Consider the following 23058-nt stretch of genomic DNA (forward strand, 5'->3'; position numbering starts at 1 on the left):
ATGTTTTAGTGGCTAGCTCACCATCAGAGAAACTTTTCAGAGAACTCACATTTAACATGGAAATTTTTGTTTGCAATTCACCTTCTTTACATGCACTTGTCAATCATGGATACAATTACAACTATATGCAAATACATGGCTGTACTTTGGTCTTTTAAGACAAGCATTTGAGTCACAGACACTCCAGGCAATCCTGGACAGTTTTACTAAATTTACTGTAAGCAATGAATATATGCAACAAAATGCCCTGTTCTGGTTTTAGCAACAAGTCGCATAACATACTGCTTGAACTGCACCAAACTTGGTAACCTCTAAAGCATCACACCCTCTCAAATTCTAGTTGTGTGCTAAAGCACTAGGTCTTGAAAACAAGCACAATGGAAATACGGTCAAGTCCCCATATTCAAGCACTGTGCTTCCAGGCTAACCACAAAGAGAAAAATGGGAAATGTAAGGCCACATACAACCTGTAGATTGCACAAAACTGCAGCACAGGTACTTTACTATGTCCAACTTGCATTCTGGCATCCTAAGGTCTTATTTTCCTGAAATATACTGTAAAGATACACAGAGTTAGGAAAATTACATTTTTTCCACCTGCTCTGATTACAGGGTACTTTTAATGCTCTTGCTGACTCAAAGCATAAATATGGAAAAAAAACCCAATTGCAGTCCTTTATGTTAGCATAACAATGCAGATTTTGAGGAATTCTTGCCATCAGAACTACTACTTCCTATCTGCTACTGTAGCTAGGTCCACCCTCACTGAAAGCCCCAAACCTGCAATGATAATCAACATGTTGAAAATGCAAAACTAAAACAGAAGTTTATAAAAGATCATCTGTAGTTGGTAAGCCAGGCAAAAGTATGCCTGCCATTAAACTCAATGGAAAACAGCAACTGCTTCTTGGCAACCAAAACTACTTTCATGCCAACTAATCTGTTATCAGTTTGATGTTGGAAAGTAAGAAGTCATATAAGGAGTATATAAGACTGAGAACCTTGCAAATCACAGACGTGCAAGAGGCTGCTGAAGCCTTGGTATGACTAGGCTGCTCATGTGAGTGGATATGTTATCCTTCTTACCCAACTGACATGTTGATCAACCCAAGTATGGTCTTGCAAGTGTCACTACTTCACTCCCAGTGCTGAATGTATTTGATAAACACCTGCAAAATGCTGCCTAACAATTTTTTCCTTAAAATAGACTTGCTTTGAGGGAGAACCACATCACTGCCTAGTCCTAAACATGCAAAGAGAATGACCACCCCTCAAGTTATTTTTTCATCTCACCTACCTGCTACTTTCACAGCTTCTAATACTGCCCCTGAGATACCTTAACCAACCCTTGGGCTGTATGACTGCCAGCTTGTGGTCTAGTGCACAGCCACAGAGCTACAATCTGACTGGATGAAATCAGGACAGACATGTACTTCACATATTTTATTACAAAGACTTCTATTGGATGCTTTAATTTACAACAGTATCTGACCATGTAGTGAAGAATATACAGCTGAAAACAGTAAGCAGCAGGTAAGCCTTGAGAGTCAGAAACTGCACAGTAGTCATGAGAGTCAACTGTAAAAAAAAGAATACCAAGGCAGTGCAAAACAGCCTATCATTGGACTAAATTTCTTAGGCTGTTTGCAACAGAAATATGCACTTTGCACTGTACCATTTTCATGTTTGTACAGAGACATTAAGTGGAAAGGGCAGAAGAGAACCAGAATTCTCAAGCCCATTTGGCTCATAAGGCACACAGTTTTCCTCTTCCAGCTTCTTGAGATCCCTCTAATAGTTCACCCAGTCTTCAAGAATAACAGACAAGAGTGAAATGTAAGAAAGTCCCACAAAAGTGAAAAAAATGCACTGACAAAAAACCAAGAGCCAAAGCACTTTTACGAGTTTAGAAAACAAAATATTTCTCAATTATTGCTACCAAATCCAGGACACTACAGACAGTTTAGCACGCTACATGCTTCAAGATGTAGTAGTCTGCATAAGAAAACCTGTCACAAAAAATGCATAGTAATGTTCTAAGAGTATTCTCATCTGGGAAATTTGGGACTGCAGAAGCCGTTTTCTGTCCATTAAAATTGAGAAAAAATTGCCAAGTGTGTATCTTGGCAAGAATACAGTTGCAATCCTGAAAACATGCAGAAGCTATTTAGCACTCCATAATTAGCTATCTGCCACCTTAGATTAAAAGACCCTTGCAGGAACAAATATGTTTTTGTGCATTAGACGCATGTGACTATCAAACTTCATAAACTTAAACATACATTTAAATATTTTTCTTCTATGAGTAGTGGTACTTTCATGGATTGAAAGGCATTAATAACAACATGTTATGCCAATTTACTGAGACATAATCAGGCAAAACGGGATATTTATTTACTCTAGAGACATAAACTTTATTAATCACTGAAGGTTCTAAACTGTTTAGAACATTATGTACAGTTCACACAGAAAACCTTCAAATTAACAAAGGTGGAAGAAAATTAAGAGCTGTTAAAACCACTCCAAGGCTTATTTTTAAACAGGTGACCAATTAGTTAATGTAAGAGCTGGTAGCTGAACTGATGCATATCAGCAGAGATATATACAAACCAGTAGCACAGCCACTTAAAAATAGCATTCTAATTCAGCTTCTGAGGCTCTGCTAATGTCCTAATTTGTATTGCCTACGTGCTAACCTTTGTTTATTTTTATTTTTAGTTAAACTGAACATTCTTTCTGCTGATTTACAAGTGTTTACGGACAGAGAGATCCTCATTTTGTTTCTGTTTTGCCTTTCCAATAAAACCTTTATCTACTCTTAAAAATGCCACTCCAAGGTTTAATTCCAATATGAAACAACTTAGATGCACAGCTGAGATTTAAATGACTGGGCTTGAATCTGATCTAGAAGGCAAGAGGTATTTAGGAAGATGAGAGGACAAATAATGCAAAATATGCTTGGATTCCCCTTTCATCTTGCTGAGATCCTGAAACAGGATAAATACAACATGAGAAGTTTTATTGTGAAAACCTTCTTCTGCAAGGTTTTCACTACCAGATCAAGAGGCATGGGACTACTACGAAATACTCTTCACTACACGGGAAGTTAATGGCCTCCAGCCTTCTCTTCATGTGGTTCTGAAGGATTAACTAGAAGAACACAGGCAGTTCTGATACAAAGTTAGAACACACGTTGCAGGCCAGATGAAAGATCTCCCATCCAAAAAGAACTTGCTGGCAACCAAGCAGTTCAACTAACACTTGGGACGTTCTAGGTTACTCTGGTACAAACAAGGAACAAAATGTAATGCAATTTAAAATGGGTGAGATGAAGACACTGGTTTAGCTGGTGGTTTAGCTTCAATTTGTTAAATGCAACTGGTACAAGTCAGTTGAAATACAAACCACACAGGTCTAGCTTGCACTTTATAACTTAAGAAGTCAGTAACAGAATCTCGCATTTAAATGTCAAACCTTTAGGGCTTTTTGCTACATTGAAAGAGTAACAAAATAATCTTGTTCTATTTAGAGTAACTACATAAAATATCTTTGGTGGCTTCACTGATGCAAAAACAGTGTCTCTAAAATAACACTTAACACCACTCAGTGTTCCAGAAATGCAACAGCAGAAACTGCATGCTTACTCCAAAGAATAAATGAACAAAAGCTACATGTGAGGTATAAGCTGAAAATACAGCCCTCAGACTCTGCTACTCCGTCTGTACTTAGCATGCTGGGTCTGTATACAATTTCTTGTATACTTTAAATAACATTCCATTAGGCTTTCCACGGTGGTTTTTCTTTTAGGTCTTTGCAAGGGCACACTGTTATCAAAGCTGTGATTTAACATGGTTGCCTAACTCTTCTATCAGAGTAGGTCAAACCATCCACTATGGAGCTGAAATAATTTCTTGGCTCTAGAACTGCAAGTATATATTCCCACTACAAGATGATTCACTTACACAAATTTCATCATGTGTGGTCATGAAAAACATAAGAAAAACTAATTTACTCAGTCCAAGCCATACTGTATTTTAAATGTTTTCTCATTGTGTGTGTGGTTAATATTTCATTTTACTTTTTTTTTCACTTTTGGAGTTTCCATGTCCACCTCAAATCCAAATACTTTTTACTTCTGCACCAATGGTCTTTACTAGCTGTACTACACAATTACAAAACAGATATGGTTTCACTACCAGTAAAAGTGTTCTCTGCTGATTCTGCAACAGAACACTCAAAAATGCTGATGCATATTAAATAGCTATACTGGCATTAACAGCTTGCTAAGATGATGAAGATGATTTAAAAAGAGAGCTCCTATACAGAAACATTCTAGCATCAATGGATTATTTTCTCTACCACAGAAGGATTCATTTCCTGAAGGCTTAGTTTGTGGCTAAGGTGCCATTATTTTCTGTGACAGCTCCTACACCTATAAAAGTTCCTGCTACTAAGAAATCATTGTCTTACACTTAACCATAATTAATTTTATTTTTAGTAACATTACCCATTCATTAAATATAACCTAGTCTCCTTCCGTTTCCTAACTACACCAAATATCTTTTGCTTTTTGCACCCAATATCGAACTATAATTAACCAACCCCTAGCTGAGATAAAGAAGTCTTTGAAATTGTGCTGTGACTGGAACAAGTTGCGTAACTATAAGGAGCACAAGGCATCTTGCATTTTGTCAGTCTTCATTAAATATCAACACTGATCAAGAGACAGCAAAAAAATTGAAAACAATTATTAATCAAAAAAAGGACAAACGTAGAAAGATAGCGTCATAATCACCTTTCTCTTACCATTAAAAACAAAACAAAACAAATCCATTTCAGCTCTCCACAGCTGTTGAATAAATAAATGCAAAGAGATAAACACGCCTGGAAGGGTTACTAGTTTTCTTTTTTTTATTTGAATAGATATCTTCACACCCATTTAACTAAAACACAGGATCCCAAACTTTCTCGGCTATCAAATCACTGCCAAAACTCAGACTTGCTAGCCAGTAGTACCCAGTGGATTCGACTACTACTACTCGAAATCACTAGGTGTGATTTTCCCCGTGCCTTCTTGCCCCCACTATTCCCTACCGACCCCCAAAGCACACACGTATCCGGGCAGTCCCGCAGCTCTCCCGCCGGCCGGGCAGGAACCAGCACGCTGCTCGCAGCCCTAGGGCGAGGCAGGTACGGTAAGGGAAGGCCGGGCGGCGGAGGCGGCCGAGCCAGGGCGCGGTCCCGTACACTGCTCAAGTGGCGTAGTCAGAGGCCGCACCGCAGCCCGGCAGGCGCGGAGAGCTCACCGATGCGGCACGGCAAGCACAGCCAGCGGACCGAAACTACCGTAGGCAGCAGCTACACCGGACCCACTCCTCCCGCCTTCCCTCACCCCCGGCAAGGCCCGTCGCGGGGTCGCGGCCGCAGCGCGCCGTGCCCGCCCTACCTGAGGCCGGGACAAACACCGGAGCCACAGCCCCGCCACCGGAGCCGCCACCCACCGCGCGCTCCGCCGCCGCCGCCGCACACGGCGCAAGCGCACCGCCCCGCTCACCGCCCTGCAGAGGGTGTAGGGAAGGAGGTGGGCGGTGCGGCCGGCTCAGAGGCATGCCGGGAGCTGTAGTCCCGGGGAGTCCGCCCGGTGGCGGGGGTGGTGCTCGGAGCCGTTGCCCCGGCCCAAGCGGCACGCTCGGGCGGTATCGCGCACTACCCTCCTGGTTGCCCCTCGGGACTGGAAGAGCCCTCTTGGCACCGTGGGGCTTGTCTGTGGGTGCCGCGGGAGCGCTGACTTTCCCTGCGTCCATGAGTCTCCGGGTCCGCGGGAGAGTCTGATGGCGTCGCCTGGCAGCGGCCACCGTCATCCTCCGGGAGCGGTGAGGCCACGGGGCGGGAGGTGCTCGGACAAGGAGATCAAAGGCTACCCCCGGCTGGAGCGGCCCGCGCTCCCCCGGGAGCGGCCGGGCTGGCGGCGGCGGCGGGGCCGCTCCGCTCCTGCGGGCCGGCCGCGGGTCCCGGCCAGGCGCCCCCGGGCGCGGGCTGAGGCTGGGCAAGGAGCGTCCCGCTGTGTCCGCTCTCGGCTGCTGCCTCTGCTGCGCCTCGATGGGAAGGCGGCTGCAAAATAAGGCAGTTTGTTAATTCCAGAAGAGCTGGAATGAAACGGTGACAAAATTGTCTCAGCAGTATCGTGGAGGGATCCTGTGCTGTCACTGTATCCTGTGGCTGGGATATGCCAAACAGGAGAGAATGGGAATCCTGCAGAGATCTTCTCTTGGTTGGGTCTTGGTCTTATAATTAAGATCTTGTGCTTCGCAGAGCTACTACTGGGTAAATGCAATTTGAAAAACAAAAGTATCTCAAACTGGATTACCGCATATAAACAAATGGAGTTAGCAGAGCACATCTACCGTATGACTGCGGTGCTTCTTGATACTGAGTCTCCCTCGAGTGCACGATTCTGTGCTGCCCATTTTACACACCTTGGTGGGGAAAGAACTGCTCTTCCTAGTGGTGCTTGATCTCGCTGTGACGGGAAGGTATCACCATGTGAGCTTGGCAGCTCTGCGTGGCTTCCTGTAGTCAGACCAGGGCATTGGTAGTACTTGAATATACCCTCCAGACTTCCTTTTCTACCTAAATCTGCTGGACTTTTCCACATCTGGCTGTTTTATGTATGTTTGATTCCCTGAGTAAGTCCAGAAAATCTTGTGGAAACTAATACCAAATAGCCATCTATTGCACACATTTTGTAGACCCATGAGCTCAGCGTCTCACTACATGGATCATCTGTTTACTAAAACTACAGGTTTTAGTTGAGGACAATGGATGAAAAAAATGATGAAAAACTCTTCAATTAAATAAATTCTCTCACAGTATGTGTATACTGTGGGACATGCACTGTGCATAGGTTGTGCCCCCTTCCCCCTCTACCTTACTATAGCTAGTCTCCCAGTAAGTTTGATTCAGTTGTTTATGTACAGATACCTCTCCTTTTGGATAAAATTTTAGGACTGATATTTTCTTAGGACATTATTTTGTAAGTTAAGGGAAAAAGGTATACGAGAGATGGAAGGTAGGAAAGGATTGACAGTAATAAGTTTGTGTATTTGCTTTCAGAACAGTTTTGAATGTTGGGCATTTAAAAGTCCGAAGTTCTATATCTCATTGTTTAAGAAAAAATGAAAATGCGTAAGAACTCTGATCCTTAGACAAATATGTTGCTGAAATCAAGTAGTATTCAATTAACTGAATAAGTCAAAGTGCCAGTATTCTCCTTATATTATCCTTTGCCATTACAACAAAACAGAAAAGCAATAATGTATATAAGGTATCATCCTTGTGAAGTCATGGGTTGAATATAATGCATGTTTTATGTTTAGCAAACATTGAAGAAATATAGTAAATATAGGGGACCTTTCAAGTTGTTCACATATTCAGAAATTATGAAGGTTGTTTTTATCCTCCCTTAAGCATACAACTGTATTTCTGAGTCTGACAGCTCTTCTTTCAAAATGCTTATGCATATTTGTTTTGGAAAGTAATACCAGTTTTGGCCTTTTATTAAGGAAGGAGATTTCAGTTGCTGAGTTTTTAAACTGCTGAATGAGGAACAGGATGTGTGATGGATCAGATCTCAAAATATTGTGGTCAGCATAAAGCATTGCTGAAGTTCTTGATTTAGCTTGATTTTTTTTCTATAAAATACATACCCTTGCTGTGTCATTAGTTTTTTGAATAATACTTCATTACTATTTTAGTTAGCTTTATTTATTTCTTAATTTTTCCTAACCATTTGTGCTATGTTCATAATTTAGGGTAATAAGTAGATTAAAAATATTCTGTTCTAAACTTGGCAGAATTTACCTTTTGAAATATTGATTGGAAAGTCTAGAGACAGCTCCAAAGAATAGAATAATCCAAGATTTCAAATCCCTTCTGCCTTTTTCAGGTACTGCATTGACTTTCAGGTGTGTGAGAAATCACTGTGGCCCACAGCAACCAGTAGGTAAGCAGCAGAAGAAAACTTTCCACCACTTTCTGATGGGATTTTTCTCAGTTTCTAAGTTGATTAATGTCCTTTGTCAATTCAAGTGTTCTGATCAAAAAGAAACGATGTTTAACACAATGAATGTCAAGAAGCCAGTGCTCACAGTATCAAACTAAAGAGTTTGTTGTTTTAAATGTTAAATGCTTTTTGTGTTTGTTCATTGTTCATTTGTTCATTGGCATATTTATTTCTTCCCCATTAAGAGATGGAGAAGAAGAGGATATTGAAGTTAAAATACAGATTTCATGTGTGTCCTGATCTTCACTGATAGTTTTAAGAACTCATTGAGTATGCATGTAATTTTAACATAAAGAAAAAATGGTTTTATTATAGCCTCCTAGTTTGCAATAGATCAAAATGTGAACAGAATGTTAATCAGTGTAACAGTTATTAGAATCATCTGGTTGTTCAGTGGCCACCCTCCATTAAATCATTGACTTAAAATTGGTTTGCACTGATAATACCTGATAACTGTTATTTTAATCTTTGTTCCAGGAAAAAAAAAGTCATACCTGCAATATGGCACCCATTTTAGACTGGAAGAAGCTCATGAAAGTTGATCCAGATACTCTGCCTCGTCAAGAGGAACTAGCCGACAGATTGCTGGATATTATATTCAAGGTGCTTGAGAAAAAGAGAGCATGGGGAATTTTATTATATCTTCTTCCCTAAACTCTCTCTGGTCCTTCACATACATGAAAGATTTATTTTGTGGATTTCATTGATATTAGTGTAAAACAACTTTTGTCTCTTTTGTTAGGTTGATGGGAAAGACTTAAAAAATGAAAGTCCAGAAAAAATGATACACCTTTTTAAAATTACTCAGTCACTACTGAAGGTTTGTATTAAGGCTTACTTTCTTCAGTTCTGCAGATGCATTTCTTTTTTGGTTTTTTTTGGCTGAAATGGAAACATAATTATTCTTTTTTCCCCCATTCCTGAAGATACTGCTTACTCCTAAGGTAATTTATATGCTAAATGTGTGCTTGCACCAGAGTACCTTCTTGTGTAGCTGTTGGAATTTAGTAGTGGAAAGTGAATTGGAATAACATATAGATGGAAAATGCAAATACATTTCCCCAAATAAATGTTTTAAACATGATGTCTATGGAACAATCTTTTAATTTATGGTAGTAGTAAATATTTCTTCTTTGCTATGCTTCTTTTCTCAGATGAAAACTCAAGAGGTAGAACTGGCACTAGAAGAAGTTGAAAAAGCGGGGGAAGAGCAAGCCAAATGTGGTAAGCAAGCTTTTTTATGTTGTTCCTAAATGATTTGTTAAGCATGTTTTTTAGGTTTTTGTTCTTGCTGCTTTGTGGCTTTTTTAAAGTTTAGAGAACTGGACAGAATACCAACTGCTCTGAAGTCAACTGCTTTGATGAAACCAAATATTTAAAGTCTTAGGTTAACCATTGTTGTTTTACGTGTCTTTTACCTTATTGGGTAATTCACTACGTCTATTCTATTTAACAGAAAATAATTTTAAAACCAAGCTGATGAAACTTCAAAATGAATTAGAGGTACGTTTTAAAATTTTGTTAGTGTATAAAGTGCTCTGGTGGGGTCTTCTAATTATTTAATTTTAGACGAGTATTTAGTCTTTTAAAGTGATGAAATACCCTTACATTTTAGCAAATGCTTTTTATTGTTTTTTGAATATGCAGCAGTCTTGGGTGAATAATTACTTGATTTTTTTATATACTTGAAAAATCTCATTTATTTTAGTCTTAGTATCTGCTTTGTTTTTGGTTTTTTTTTAGTTTTTTCTACTTTAAATATCTACTATATTTATAATGTTATCTTTATGTTCATAAGATGGCACAAAAATCTGCTGGTGGTCGTGATACTCGTTTTTTGCGTGATGAGATCCGCCAACTGGAAAAACAATTGGAGCAAAAAGAGAGACAGTTAACAGATACAGAAAGAGAGCTGGAAAAGGAGAAGAAAGTGAATGAACAGGTAAGAGGGGCTTGAGCTTGACATCCCTAGAAGCTGTTCTGTCAAATATTTTGAAAAATTGATGTTCTGAAAAAAAAATCTGAATCTGAAATTAAAAAAAAATAAAAATTAAATAAAAATAAATTTATATTATATATAAATATATACTATATAATATTATTATATATAAAATATTAAGAAATAATATATTATATATATATATAAATTAATAAAAAACTGATGAAATAGGATTGCTCTGCAGTTGTTCTCTTTTTTTGTTTCTGGAGTTCTTTGTGGTGTCAGTGATGTATATAAATGTTTTCTGTCTTGTAGCTTGCTCTTCGAATTGAAGATGCTGAAAATGAAAACATCAGATTCAGGAGAGAGGTTAGCAAAAATTATTGCTGATTTATTATGTTTTCAGCTTTTTTTATAAATGCATTACTATATTTCTGTATTTACAATTTTTGGTGTGATTTTTAATTTTGGATTATTTCCTATTTACTAGTGCAAAGTAAATATGTAGTATATCTGCTCCAATAAAATGTAATTAATTGAGGTTATGAAGTCTTTATATTTCAATTTGAATAGTCCTACTATGCATTAGCTTGGCCTGGGTTTTTTGTTTTGAATTTTTGCTATTTTTCTTAAATATTGCCAAGTAGATTTGTTTAATTATTGTTCTGGGGTAAAACCTTGATAATCATTTGTCAAAATACCCTTCTACATATATGTGTATGTATGTATATACATGCAGAGGTATAATGAAAGCTACTTAATTTTGTCTCTATATTGATTAATATTTAGTCTTCCAAATGCAAAGCTAATTTCTAACATTTTTCATGCTTTGTTCTCTTGGTCTTGTTTCCTCCTTTTTAATATGAAGAAAAAGCACATAAAGAAAAAGGTGAGGCTTCTAAGACTTTTAAAAACAGACTGTAGGAATTTGATGGGTTTTACATGTCTTAGCTCTTTGTGTTAGCTCGCTAGAAGTGCAACAACTTCGTCTTCAACTCTAAGAAGTGGATTTAAGTTTGGATTGCTTTTTGTGCAGAATGAACAATTGCGTCAGGATGTGGTTGACTATCAGAGGCAAATAGATTCTCAAAAGGAAGCAATTCAATCACGAAGAGGAGAGGTTTCTGACTACACATCACAGCTGTCCAAAAGAAGCTCTGAGCTTGTCCAGTATTTGGATGAAATTCAGGTAAAAATCTATGCATTCTATTGAGTAGCTATGGGAGCTTTACTGACCGTAGTGTCTTTCATGACACTATGTCAATTTACAGATAAAGTCATGTGGAGTAAGAGAATTCATAGTATGGTAGGGTTCTGTCATACATACAGTCTGTATCTATGAGTTTGGCAGAGGTAATGAAGTTGCTGAGAGGGAGAGAGATACGTCTTATTTACTGTTTGGATTTATTGAAATTGATAACCTAGAGGGGAAATACTCCATTCTGTGCTAATTTTGTGTAAGACTTTCAAGACTTTCTTATTCAGTTATTAAGATGGGCACTTTCTAAAATGAGTGTTTTCTTTATTTTTGCAGAATTTGACTGAAGCTAATGAGAAGCTGGAGATTCAAAACCAAGAAATGAGGAAAAACCTTGAGGAATCAGTGCAAGAAATGGAGAAGATGACTGACGAATATAGCAAAATGAAACTGATTGTGCAACAGTCTGATATTATTATGGATGAGTTAAGAAAAGAGAAAGATCGGTACAAATTTCAAGTAAGAAATGAATCATAATTTAGTATAAATATTTTTTAGGTTTCTAGTCTGTTTTCATATTTTAGCTTAAGTTAAAACTTTCTATCTATGCGGTTAAAACCACACACTCCTCTAAAGTAATGCTTTTAAAAAATAGTGTGATCTTTGAATGTGGTACAGATCTTAAAATTTGACTGTCGATCACAAAAAATTTTGTATAGAATGATAGTCATGCATAGTTCTCAGAAGTCATTCCCTTGCTGTTGTAATACTAATCTGTTAAATATTATGTACTTGATATAGTGTATTTGTACATAGGCCCAAACCTTTTTTGTAATGTGATGTTCATTCAAATGGCATGTCTAGGTTCAGGATCTTTCAGACCAGCTGAAAGCAAAGAATGAGGAAGATGATCCACTCATGGCAGCTGTAAATGCAAAAGTTGAAGAATGGAAGGTATTTTTTAGTGCTTTTAAAATCCTTTTTAGGAATTATTCAAGTGTTCTGATGGTATTTTATCTTCTTTTCAGAAAATCTTAGCTTCAAAAGATGATGAACTCCTAGAGTATCAGCAAATGTTACTTACCATGGAAGAGAAAATGAAAATGGTCCAACTTGATGTAGACAGAAACAGTATACTGTCCCTTCAGCAGGTACAGTTCATGTGAGATGTTCCACACATTGAAATCACCATTAATTAAATATCTTATTGACCAAATATAAATTTATTCTTTCATAGCTTGCAAATATGAAGTACTTAATTTTGAGAATTATGAGACAGATCGATTCATTACATTGCAAAGTTAGTTTAATAGACAATGTACAAAGGAAACTTCTCTGTATGTATGTCCTGAACTCTTGGAAGCTGCTCTGTTATTTCCATATTTATCTTTTCTAACTATTATGTAGTGTTTCTAAAATACAGTTTAGTTTCTGTCCACTAAGTTTGTTAAGAAACAGTCTTACCTAGTACTTAATTTTCTGTGTTTTGTCTCATCTGGTTAACTCTGTGGTTCATTGTATGATAGAGCTGGCTGAATTTGCATATCTCTCATATTCATGCAAAATTACATAGTTCTTGATGGTTTTGAATGTCTCTACTTTCTTAAAAAACATAACCTCCTCCTCGTCTCCCCAAAATAATGTGATCCATTAGGAATCCTGAAATAGTCTGTATGGAGAGCATACTCTGATTCTAGGATGGTTTCCTGCCTTGCTTCAAGTTTTTTAAGTAAATATGTAATGACATTTATGTCACATTTTGGGTTCTTTTAAACTGAGCAGTATGGTCAGATACTGTTATGCAGTCTTCCAAACTAAGTACAGATAGATTCTCGAGAGAAAAACACCCTAAATTACGAATCAGCCTTAGCTATCAGAAGAGGAAAGCAGCTGAAAGTATCTTTGATAAGCAGTTGTTTGGTTTCAGCTGATTAGATGGCTGTAGAGGTTGCTTTTTTGAGGAGTTGTGGGAGTGAGGGGACATTATTAGCATGGCATTAGCATTGAAATGTTTTGTGGAAATAAGCATGCATTTTAAGCAATAAATCAAGTTACTGCTGAGGTTTTTACTCAAAATGAACTCGGCTTGCTATCCTTCGATGTATGTTTATATTCTAAAGGGTTATATCTAGTTTTTTACTGGTTTGCTAAGCTCTGTATTTTCAGGTTTCAAATGTGGTTATATTTGTAAGAAAGCCTGAAAGTTGTTTTTCGAAACATTGAGATTTTTACATTATTATTATTATTTTACATTTTATTATTATTAATGCCTGTAACTTTTTTTAAGTGTCTTTTTTATTTTTTACCACTTTTTTATTCATCACAGAAAAAATTACGCAAAGCTTTCTATGTTGTTTCCAAAGTTCATGTACAGGTACAGAAATAGGATAGTATACATAGAAGTCACTTCCAGTCTGTGTGTACCTATGAAAGTATATGTATCCAAAACAAGATACAAATTTTTAGAAGTTAGATGGCTTGGTGAAGGGCTGTCTGCATTTCACGTGTCATGTATGATGGACTGTTAGTCCTTGCAATCTTGAGCTTCTGTCTCTCAGTTCCCAATGGCAATTGTTCATGAGGAAGCTGCAAGAAACCTGTATCATCTGATACTTTTCAACTAATACTGGCAAACTCTGAGAGTACTGTTTCCATTTAAAATCATTATACTAAAATGCTGCCTATTTTTCTGTGTTTGAGTGCTTTATTTTTACTTTCTTTTTTATTTTTCCTGCTTTGCATTTATATACCGAACTTCTAGATAATATCTGAACTCTCTTTTGTAAGTATAGTATGTTTAATGTTCTATAAAATGTTTTGTATTAGCTACATGTAATTTCTTCACTTCCCATGTAGTATTCTGTATTGGTAGTTTGCCTGTCAGTAAAGAAGGAGCCTTTAATGGAGTTTCTTTTGTATGTATAGGGTGTGCAAGAGCGAGATGCTCAGATAAGATTGCTCACTGAGCAAGTTGAACAGTATACGAAAGAAATGGAGAAAAATGCATTCATTATTGAGAAATTAAAATATGATCTCCAAAAAGATGAAGGTAACGTGACTATTTTGTGTTAATGTCAAAATCAGGAAAATCAGAAACCACAAATTTAGTGTGCATTCTTTCTTTTTTTAGAAATACAGGGAAAAAATATTGCAGTATTTGAGTAATTTTAGTCTCTAATAATTTTTCTTAATTTTCTTTTATTAAGCATTCATGAAGAGTTCAAATTTATCCAATTACCTCAGTGGGTTGTATGGGTAATAAAACTACACCTGATCTGTAAAAGTTAGAGCATAACACATAAGGTCTCAGCTCCATCAAGAATTGAAAAGGAGGAATAGTATGCAGTTCTAAATAAATTCTGATGTCCCTTCTGTGCACTCAGTTATGATAAATATTTTTTGAAGGAAATGTTGGGGGGAAGAAAACCCAACCTCTTATATGTAGTGTCTTGTAATTTCCTAATTAAAAAGAGCAGGAAATTAAAATCTCCTTTATAATGTTTTCTGAAGTGTTTCTGTCTTGATTAATGGCAGATAGCAAGAATTCCTAGTTGAATTGGAAACATCAAGGTTTTTCTTTTCAGGTCACTCATCTCTTGCTCAGCAGAACCAAATTGGGGATATACAAGAAAAGTTAAAAATGCTAGAAGAGAGAACTACAGAGGCTGAGAAATCAGCAGAATTGGCAGAAGCACATGCTAGAGAAAAAGACAAAGAACTTGTTGAAACTTTGAAAAGAATGAGAGACTATGAGCTGGTAAGCAGTTTGTCACAGTGGAGAGGGTATTAATCATATTTTTAGGAAAGTGTTTTGTCCTCCTGTATTTAATTGTTCTAATTAAAAATTAAATAAATTACTTTGATGCTCTTCCTGCTTCCCTTCCCTATTGAACAGTAATTGAACGCTCAAGATATGATTCTTCAAAGGATCATGTAGTTGGAGGACTCACTTTTGAAATATTCAGGCCCCTCTGTAGTCAAGGACAGATTTATAGCATCTGCTTTTTATTCAATAACTTTTTTTCATAAGCATAGTGCAGAAGAGTGACAGAGGTTGAAAACATTTTTTCGTGTCTGTGTAATGATGAAAGAAAGATTCATGATCTATTTTAGTAAGTCTTCTATAGGTTGTTTTGTTCTTACTTCCTGTGTGGCATTTTTACAGGGAATATATGGTTTGGAAGAAGCTGTTGCTGAAATCAAAGATTTAAGAAAGCAAGTCAAAATACGAGAACATGAGATTGAGTCATTAATTAAGGAAGTCAATAAACTTGAACTTAAAATAAATGACTTCCTTGATGAAAATGAAGAACTCAGAGAGCGCTTAGGTATGCTGTATCCAGTACATGTTCAATTATTTGTTGTGTAAAAATTGAAATAGGATTCTATAGGGGAAATTTTTTACTATATCAAGTCATTGAAAATACTTATTTTATATTATATTATATAATATTCTATATTATAGAAAAGTTATATTCTGCTAGTATTTCCAAGTAGTTTTTATTAATTTGGACAAAATGTATGAATGAACTTGTCTTACAGGTTCCTTTGACTGACAAAAGTAGGAGAATAGGTTCTCTACTCCTTTTTGGTTTTGATTCCTCTTTGATCACACACTGCCTAATAAACTTCATAATGGGCTGTTTGGAAACCACAGCATCCTGAAGTTGTAATGCTAGATGAAACACACAGAGAAAACTTCAGATAGGCTTATTTTTAAATAGAAGAATTTAAACATAAATAAAGTTAATTTTAGGCGCCACTTATTGCATTTTGGGTTTTGAGTAACTAAGGTAAAAGTAAGCTTTCTTTTGCTCTTAATACATGGAGTATAAGATGTGTGTTTATGTTATATAGATAGTTATATAGAGATAGTTGAATCATATTCAACTATCAATGAAGTTTTTTTTTTTAACTCTACTTCTCTAGATATGTTCTTACATACATTAACTGCATTAACTAACATTAATGTTCCTCCTTAAAGAATAACTGTGATATACTTCCTTTTAGGTCTTGAGCCAAAGACAATGATTGATTTAAATGAATTCAGAAACAGCAAAGCACTGAAGCAGCAGCAATATAGAGCTGAAAACCAGATTCTTTTGCAAGAGGTAAGTGATAAAGCCTATTTTTGTGTAAGAGCTACGTAACAAAAATGCATTTGAACAAAATGGAAATCTGATCTGTGAGTAATAACATGCAGATTGAAAGACTAGAAGAGGAAAGAATTGAACTGAAAAAACACATTCGTAAGTTGGCTCAGGAGAAAGGAGGAAGAGTTGCAACAATAGGTAGGATGTTTCTAAAATACATTATTCTTTAAAAAACTTCCTGTTTATACGTAAGCATAAACATTCTGTTTATAGTTAATATATCTATGTTATAGTTAATAATTTGTTTAAATTAAAAGGCTAAATGCATTTTCATAAATCACAGTCTGTAGGAAAAGGTGAGTGGTTTTGGATTTCCTGATCTTACAGCCCAGTATCTTCTTGAGTTGTTATGACCTGTATTGCATCACCAAGCCTTCTGTCATTGCCTGGCAATAGGTGCAGGATGATCTAAGTTTCCAGTAAATCTATTTAATTCATGGTTTGAAATTCTTAAAATTTCAATTCCATGCCACTCGGGGTACCATAATGCTCTGATGGAAAGGTAGAAAAGTAGAACTCAGATATAATAAATGGGGTGTATTCTTTTGGTTGGAGACCAGTTACAATTTCCTGATAGTTTATTACTTGTACATCTACTTGCACTTAGGATTGGACCCTGATAATATGCAACTGACTGACAGCTTTACTGAAGAAAAGGGAAAGAATACCAGGAAGTTGGATTTCTTGAGCAGACATAATATTGCTGAAGTAGAAGCAAAGGTAGGTTCATAAAGCAAGTTTATGAACATTTCTTGTATTTCTCTTTCATAAATTAAAGCCACCTATTTTGTAAATATTTGTTAAAATACTTATCTAGGAGCATTTTTTAACTGATTTCAAAAAATCCCAAAATGAATACTCTGTAATATTTTTTAGAAGACAAGTGAATATTTTATATTTTTGTAAATATATCCTAGCAAGTCATATAATCTGGAATACAGAAACACACTTATAGATAGAATAGCACTAGCTGAAATTCTGAAGGCAGAGAAAATTCTGTAAAAAGTAGAGAAAAGAGTACAGCTGAAGAGAGAAAGGATGTGGGAAATCTATTTGGAAGAACCTCTGGCATACATGAGAATTCAAATTACTTGGGAAAAAACCAAAAATACTTTTTTGGTTCATTTAGGTTCTAAGCCTATTTAATAGAGTGGCAACTAGTTAAACACAAGGGTAATTTCGAAATTCTTGGTGTTTTCATATCACTAGAGCTACAACTTACAAAGCCTTCCAGACTTCTAGTTTGTACCAGACCACTATTCCTGCTGCTGTATGATCCAAGAGTATATATTTCTCCATGGACAGTGTTATATGGGATATACCTGATGTAACTATTCCTGTGAATCTATTTCTGTTCCTATTTAGGCAAGAAATCAATATGTGGACAGGGAATTTTTCGTGAATGCATATTTCAAATTTGAAAAAGTCTGGGTCTAAAATATTAAACTGCTAAAATTAGGTTCTGCATGTTTTTTGTCTAGAAAAAACTTTGTCTTTTTCTTTAGAATGAATATCTTGCAACTGAGTTACGTGAGAGAGAGAGAGATTTGGAGAAGAACAGGACTGTAATAGCCAAATTTCAATCTAAATGTAAGTTGCAGCCTGTTTTAAAACTAGGGAATATTATCAGATACCTGTAGATAGTTTGCTTATTTAGTTGTTCTGTTTCTATAATTGTGATCATAAATAACTTGACTTGTAAAAAAAATCTTGTGTATATCTTTGTGTATATGTGTAAATATACATCTATAGTGTTACCAAACCAGTGAATGTACATGAAGCATAGTTTATTCACTAAAAACATTGCAACATTATCTCTCATGTTTTTCCTTCTTGATTCAGACACAGTAAAGGCTTTAAGTGTGTGAGTAATTCCACTTGTAACAATTATACATCTTGTGTTATTGTCGGGCTTTTCTGGCTCAAAGGAAGTGTTGGGGAGTTAGAGCTACTTGCTGCTTGCATATGTATCTATCTTAACTGAAGTGCACTGCTTGAAAACTCAGAAATAAATATAATTTTAATTTCTTCGGACAAGAAGCTTAATTTTTTTCCCCCCAGAGAATCACAATTCTTAAAATTCTTTTTGAATTGTCAAAATAGACTTGAAACCACTTGAAACTTGAAACTACTCAAGTTTTTGCTCTTCACTCCTGGCTGTTCAGGATGATTAGCCATATTGTTTGAATGCAGAGAATGTGCTGATAGGTTTATTGCCTTTTTTTTTTTTAGTTTTCAGACTTCTTGTTTTGTGCTGGAAATTGGAATTTCTTTGAGAAGCTACAGGTAGTAGGAGTCTTGAGAGTCCTTGACAGCCACATAATTTAAATGCTCCTTTCTTTTCATTCTGCAGAAGGAATTTAGGCAATTCCTAAATACTTCATTGTTACACCCAGTCATTTCCATCACAGCCATGTTTCTGAACTGGTAAAAGTCAGACAGACTACTAAAGAAGTTTAAAGTGAGGTAAACATTGAAGACTGGAAGGTTCAATGAAGTCAATTGTGTTCCCATGAAACATTTAATTATCTTTTCTTGATATTTCATCAGAAAAATACACTTCTCAGATATTCCTAGTAGCTCTTGATTTTAATTTCATGATTGATTATGCCTATGTATGTATAATATGAACATTCTTTTAATTTATCAAATCAACAGTTATCATGATGAAATGTCCTAGGAAACCTTAAATCATTTTTCCAGTGCTTTTTAACAGACTTACACCTTTTATTACAGTAAAAGAGTTATCAGAAGAGAATAAACAACTTCAACAAGGAATGAAAGAAATATTGCAAGCCATCAAGGAAATACAAAATGATTCTAGCATGAAGGGAGGAGAAACAGCCTTAATAATCCCTAGTCTGGAACGCTTAGTTCATGTAAGCCTGCTTTCTAAATTATTATTTAGCTTTATAGGATTTACAGGGTTAAAATGTCATGCTTTTTGCTAATTTCATGTAGTCTAAACTTGAGGGCTCAAATTTACTCTAAAAAAAATTAAAATTAAGATTAATTAAAGTTTTCCACACTTTTTATTTGTTATGTTAATTAACTGTTTACTGCATTAGGCAATGGAGTCAAAGAATTCAGACGGGATCTTTGATGCTAGCGTGCACTTGAAAGCCCAGGTTGACCAGCTTACAGGACGAAATGAAGAATTGAGACAGGAGCTAAAAGACACTCAGAAGGAGGCAACAAGTTTGTCTAATCAGCTGGCAAGTGCCAATGAAAAGGTATATAATTTATTTTATATAATTTATTTCCTACTTCAAAAGCAGCTATTCTGATAATTTAGAACGATCCACACAAACTATAAGACACTGAATTTAGCTTATGTGAATAGTGTCATTGTACAAATCTCACTGAAATTTATGTAATGGACCTACTCATTTGTTCTTTTTAACTTCAGATCTTATTCTTCTTGATGTTGCTTAATCCTTGCAATATTCCATCATGTTAAACACCGAGCGTGCCTATCTTCTGGGTAGAGCTGTGTCCAAAAAACTCACAGATCTTTTTCCTAAAAAAAGCCAGGAGTCTTACATTTTTTATTTATAAATATGTAACAAAAATTAAGTGTTTGAAATTATGAGTCCTATATCTTGTTTTAAGTTGTAAAATATATTCTGTGGAATGGTTCTTCCAGGGAAGGAATGAGGAATGAAATATTACCTTGGCTTATATATAAAGCCAAGTTTAAATTTACCTTTTATGACAGCTTTGGTGGTGCAAAAAGATTTGGCAGAAACTAATCCTCTAAAATAATGTTTTACATACTGTTAGAGAAACCAGAGAGCTTTTAAGTTAAATGAAAAGGCAAAGATTTGTCTAGAAAAACCTGTCTAATAACCACTGCAATAATTCTTTCCAAAACTTAATCTTACTAGAGTAGGAATGCACAGGGTTTTAAAACTGTGATGATATGTGTAGTTGCCTTGATTACTGGGGTAATTTGATAAATTTGGATGAATTTATTATGCATGTATTGATTTATGAAATCATAGCATTTTTAAAAGGTAATTTTAAGGAGTATTAGAATGTTTTAGACTATAAGGGAAAATTAATTAGGTTATTAATAAGGAGTGATGTAGCAATATATTTTTCATCATTTTTTTTTAATCTAATAGCAAGAGCTACTTCATTATGATAGTTTTGTGTCTTGTCTTTAGATTGAACAAATGAAAAATGAAATTTGCTTACTACATCAGTCAGAAGGTGCCAATATTGTCTTCCAAACAGTGAATCTTCCAGAAGGAATGGCTCCTTCAAGTGTTAATACAATTAATTCTCTGAATGAGTATTTAATACATCTTACACAGGTAACTAATACATTCCTTGAAATAAAGAATATTTGTTACATGTATCTAATTCCTCTAAAATCCAGTAGTTTGCCATGTATGGACATGAGAGATCTCTCCAAAATTATTTTGGTGTTCTAACATCTACTAAACTCTTTGGGTTATTCTGTAATTTAAAGCTGTAAGTATTTTGCTGTGCTGTAAGCCTGAAAGGTAATAGCTAACTAAGTTTTGGACAGTAATTCAGATTTTTTTGTTTTAAATCTGAGTTTTGATCTAAATATTTGCCCACTCTTCCTTCTACTTCCACAGTTGCACTCTTTCTATGAGAAATTCTCTCTTACTGCTGTCTGGATTCCACACTTCAGTCTGCATCAGTGTGCAAATCCTACTTGAACAGTTTTTTCCTATAGAGCCAAGGTCTCTAATAATTTACTATATTAATTTTCATTCCATTATTTGTCAAAAATACATCAAAAATTGTAAATACAGGCATAAATACATTGAAACAGATCCCAGTGATTCCCATGGGAAGCATAGCCAACAGGCATATAGTAAAGAAGAACTATTTGAGAATTGGAGTAAAAAAAAAGTTACCTTTTTCTTAATAATATTTTTCTGTCTTTGATAATTTTTTTTTCATCAGAGAATATTTTCTCAACTCTGTATGCTTATAAAGCAGAAGAGTATTTGAGAAAATGAGAAGAAAATGACACTTGCCAGTTAAACATTCAGTTAGTATTCTTTGTGGGCTAGCTACAGGTCATAGTGTTTTGAACTTTGAGGACTGTAACTGCCGTACAATTGTTTTCTATTTCACACTAATTAATGTGATGCTGAAGCTCATTGGATATTTTTCATCTGTTGCTTCTAAAGAAAATGCATATTTCATATTTGTAGTTCACACAATTCATGGCAGAAGCATCTATCATGAAAACACAAAATATTTTTGATTAAATTGCTAGATTCATGTTTAAAACCTACATTAATAATTTCTATATTTTTATTTGGAAAACAATAATTAGGAACTGGAGAACAAAGAAAAGTTACTTAAACAATTAGAAGATGCAGTAGAGGACTACAAGCGAAAATTTGCAGTAATTCGTCATCAACAAGGCTTGCTGTATAAAGAATATCAAAGGTATTGCTCTTTTCTGAGTTATGAAAGTTTAATTATCTAAATATTTAACAGCCTTGAGACAAGATTTTCTGCTGTGTTGAAGTAGTTCTTTGGTTAATGTCATAAGTGCCGCCATGTTTGGATATGGACTCCATACATTTTCTTTAAAAGTAAAGATCCAGAAAACTACAAAACCATCTTCTGCTGCATTCTTCTCATGTTGCATATTTTATCATGAGGATTTCATTGTGCTTTCTGCATCTGGTATCTTGCATTTTACTACAACCTGGTATGATGGACTCTTTAGCCTCCTTTTCTTTTGCTTTCAAGTATGGGTTCTAATAGGTTTTTGGGTGTGGAGAGGAGGGGAGGGAAAAAAGCAAACTGCTGTCCAAATACAGTTGTAGATCTCTAAAAATTTCAGATCGTCAGGATTTTGTGGTTGGTTTTATTTTGGACTCCTAGTTCTTTTATATGCTTCAGTCAACAATGCTATAAAATTATTTGCATGGTCAAAAAAATTTAAAAAGTGTTTTCATCTGTTGGGAAGATAAATATGGAGATTTATATATTTCAATTAATGAACTGTTAGTTGAATAGTCTCTGGATTGGAATGAACAGTCACCTGGATGGTTTCTGGACTAAGGGTTTAACTTTTCAGAAACTTCTGTTTGTTCTTCAAGAATCCCAGACAGTGTTGTCTCTTTTTTTTAGGCATTAAAGAGACAGCTTTTTATTACAGAAGGCTGTAATATACTGTAATATGCTCATTTACTACTAGGTGAGATATCTCCAATGACAGGAATAAAATGATGATTCAAGGCTTCTTCTCTAAACCTGGTACAGATTGAAGTTACAGGAGGAGAGTCTTTGACTTGGCATGCTATTAAAAAGTCACTTTCAAATAATTTACTTTAGTTCTAGTTTTACTCCATTTTTTAAGAAACTTAGATACCTCTTTGAAATGAAAATACCCCTTCTAAAGTACCCTTGATGAAGCATTTTTTTAAACTACCCTAAACTATGCCATATAGTATATAGGAACTTCCTTATTAGACATGTATGAAAGATCATAGTTTGTTTTTTTTCCCACATAAATAAAAATGGATACAGGAGAGTAGTTTGAGCCAAAGTGAAGCTGAATAAGCGGAATCTTTTTATGTTTTGGGTGTGCTTTTCACTGAAATAACAAAACAAGGGTGGAAAGTTATGTTCTTTAAGCATCTGAAATAAAAAGAAATGTAATAGGAGGAAAGAGTTGCAGGCAAAAAAAGTAGGAAAGTAAGGC

General features: G+C 35.5%; 2 protein-coding genes across 4 annotated transcripts in view; one reads left to right on the top strand and one right to left on the bottom strand.

The window, feature by feature from the left end:
- The window catches only part of TMTC3 (transmembrane O-mannosyltransferase targeting cadherins 3), a 31481-nt gene extending 25958 nt beyond the window's left edge, over window positions 1–5523 (bottom strand). Inside the window, exon 1 of the mRNA XM_005519408.3 lies at window positions 5447–5523. The gene's annotated coding sequence lies outside the window, so the exon portion shown is untranslated. The remainder of the gene's footprint in view (window positions 1–5446) is intronic.
- A 127-nt stretch (window positions 5524–5650) lies between these two features.
- The window catches only part of CEP290 (centrosomal protein 290), a 50232-nt gene continuing 32824 nt past the window's right edge, over window positions 5651–23058 (top strand). For all 3 annotated transcript variants that reach the window (XM_088054832.1, XM_088054833.1, XM_014248952.2), the window contains exons 1-23: window positions 5651–5873; window positions 7946–8002; window positions 8540–8665; window positions 8805–8882; window positions 9217–9286; window positions 9519–9565; window positions 9861–10004; window positions 10317–10370; window positions 11038–11190; window positions 11536–11718; window positions 12064–12153; window positions 12228–12350; window positions 14125–14248; window positions 14784–14956; window positions 15365–15527; window positions 16210–16310; window positions 16403–16490; window positions 16960–17072; window positions 17858–17942; window positions 19089–19231; window positions 19421–19585; window positions 20522–20671; window positions 21676–21791. In XM_088054832.1, the coding sequence (XP_087910958.1) occupies window positions 8564–8665; window positions 8805–8882; window positions 9217–9286; window positions 9519–9565; window positions 9861–10004; window positions 10317–10370; window positions 11038–11190; window positions 11536–11718; window positions 12064–12153; window positions 12228–12350; window positions 14125–14248; window positions 14784–14956; window positions 15365–15527; window positions 16210–16310; window positions 16403–16490; window positions 16960–17072; window positions 17858–17942; window positions 19089–19231; window positions 19421–19585; window positions 20522–20671; window positions 21676–21791 (2465 nt within the window). In that variant the 5' untranslated portion in view covers window positions 5651–5873; window positions 7946–8002; window positions 8540–8563. The remainder of the gene's footprint in view (window positions 5874–7945; window positions 8003–8539; window positions 8666–8804; window positions 8883–9216; window positions 9287–9518; window positions 9566–9860; window positions 10005–10316; window positions 10371–11037; window positions 11191–11535; window positions 11719–12063; window positions 12154–12227; window positions 12351–14124; window positions 14249–14783; window positions 14957–15364; window positions 15528–16209; window positions 16311–16402; window positions 16491–16959; window positions 17073–17857; window positions 17943–19088; window positions 19232–19420; window positions 19586–20521; window positions 20672–21675; window positions 21792–23058) is intronic.

The sequence above is a fragment of the Pseudopodoces humilis genome, chromosome 5 (assembly GCF_049639895.1).
Source record: "Pseudopodoces humilis isolate 2021_Gansu_Grassland_sample_001 chromosome 5, ASM4963989v1, whole genome shotgun sequence".
NCBI lineage: Eukaryota > Metazoa > Chordata > Aves > Passeriformes > Paridae > Pseudopodoces > Pseudopodoces humilis.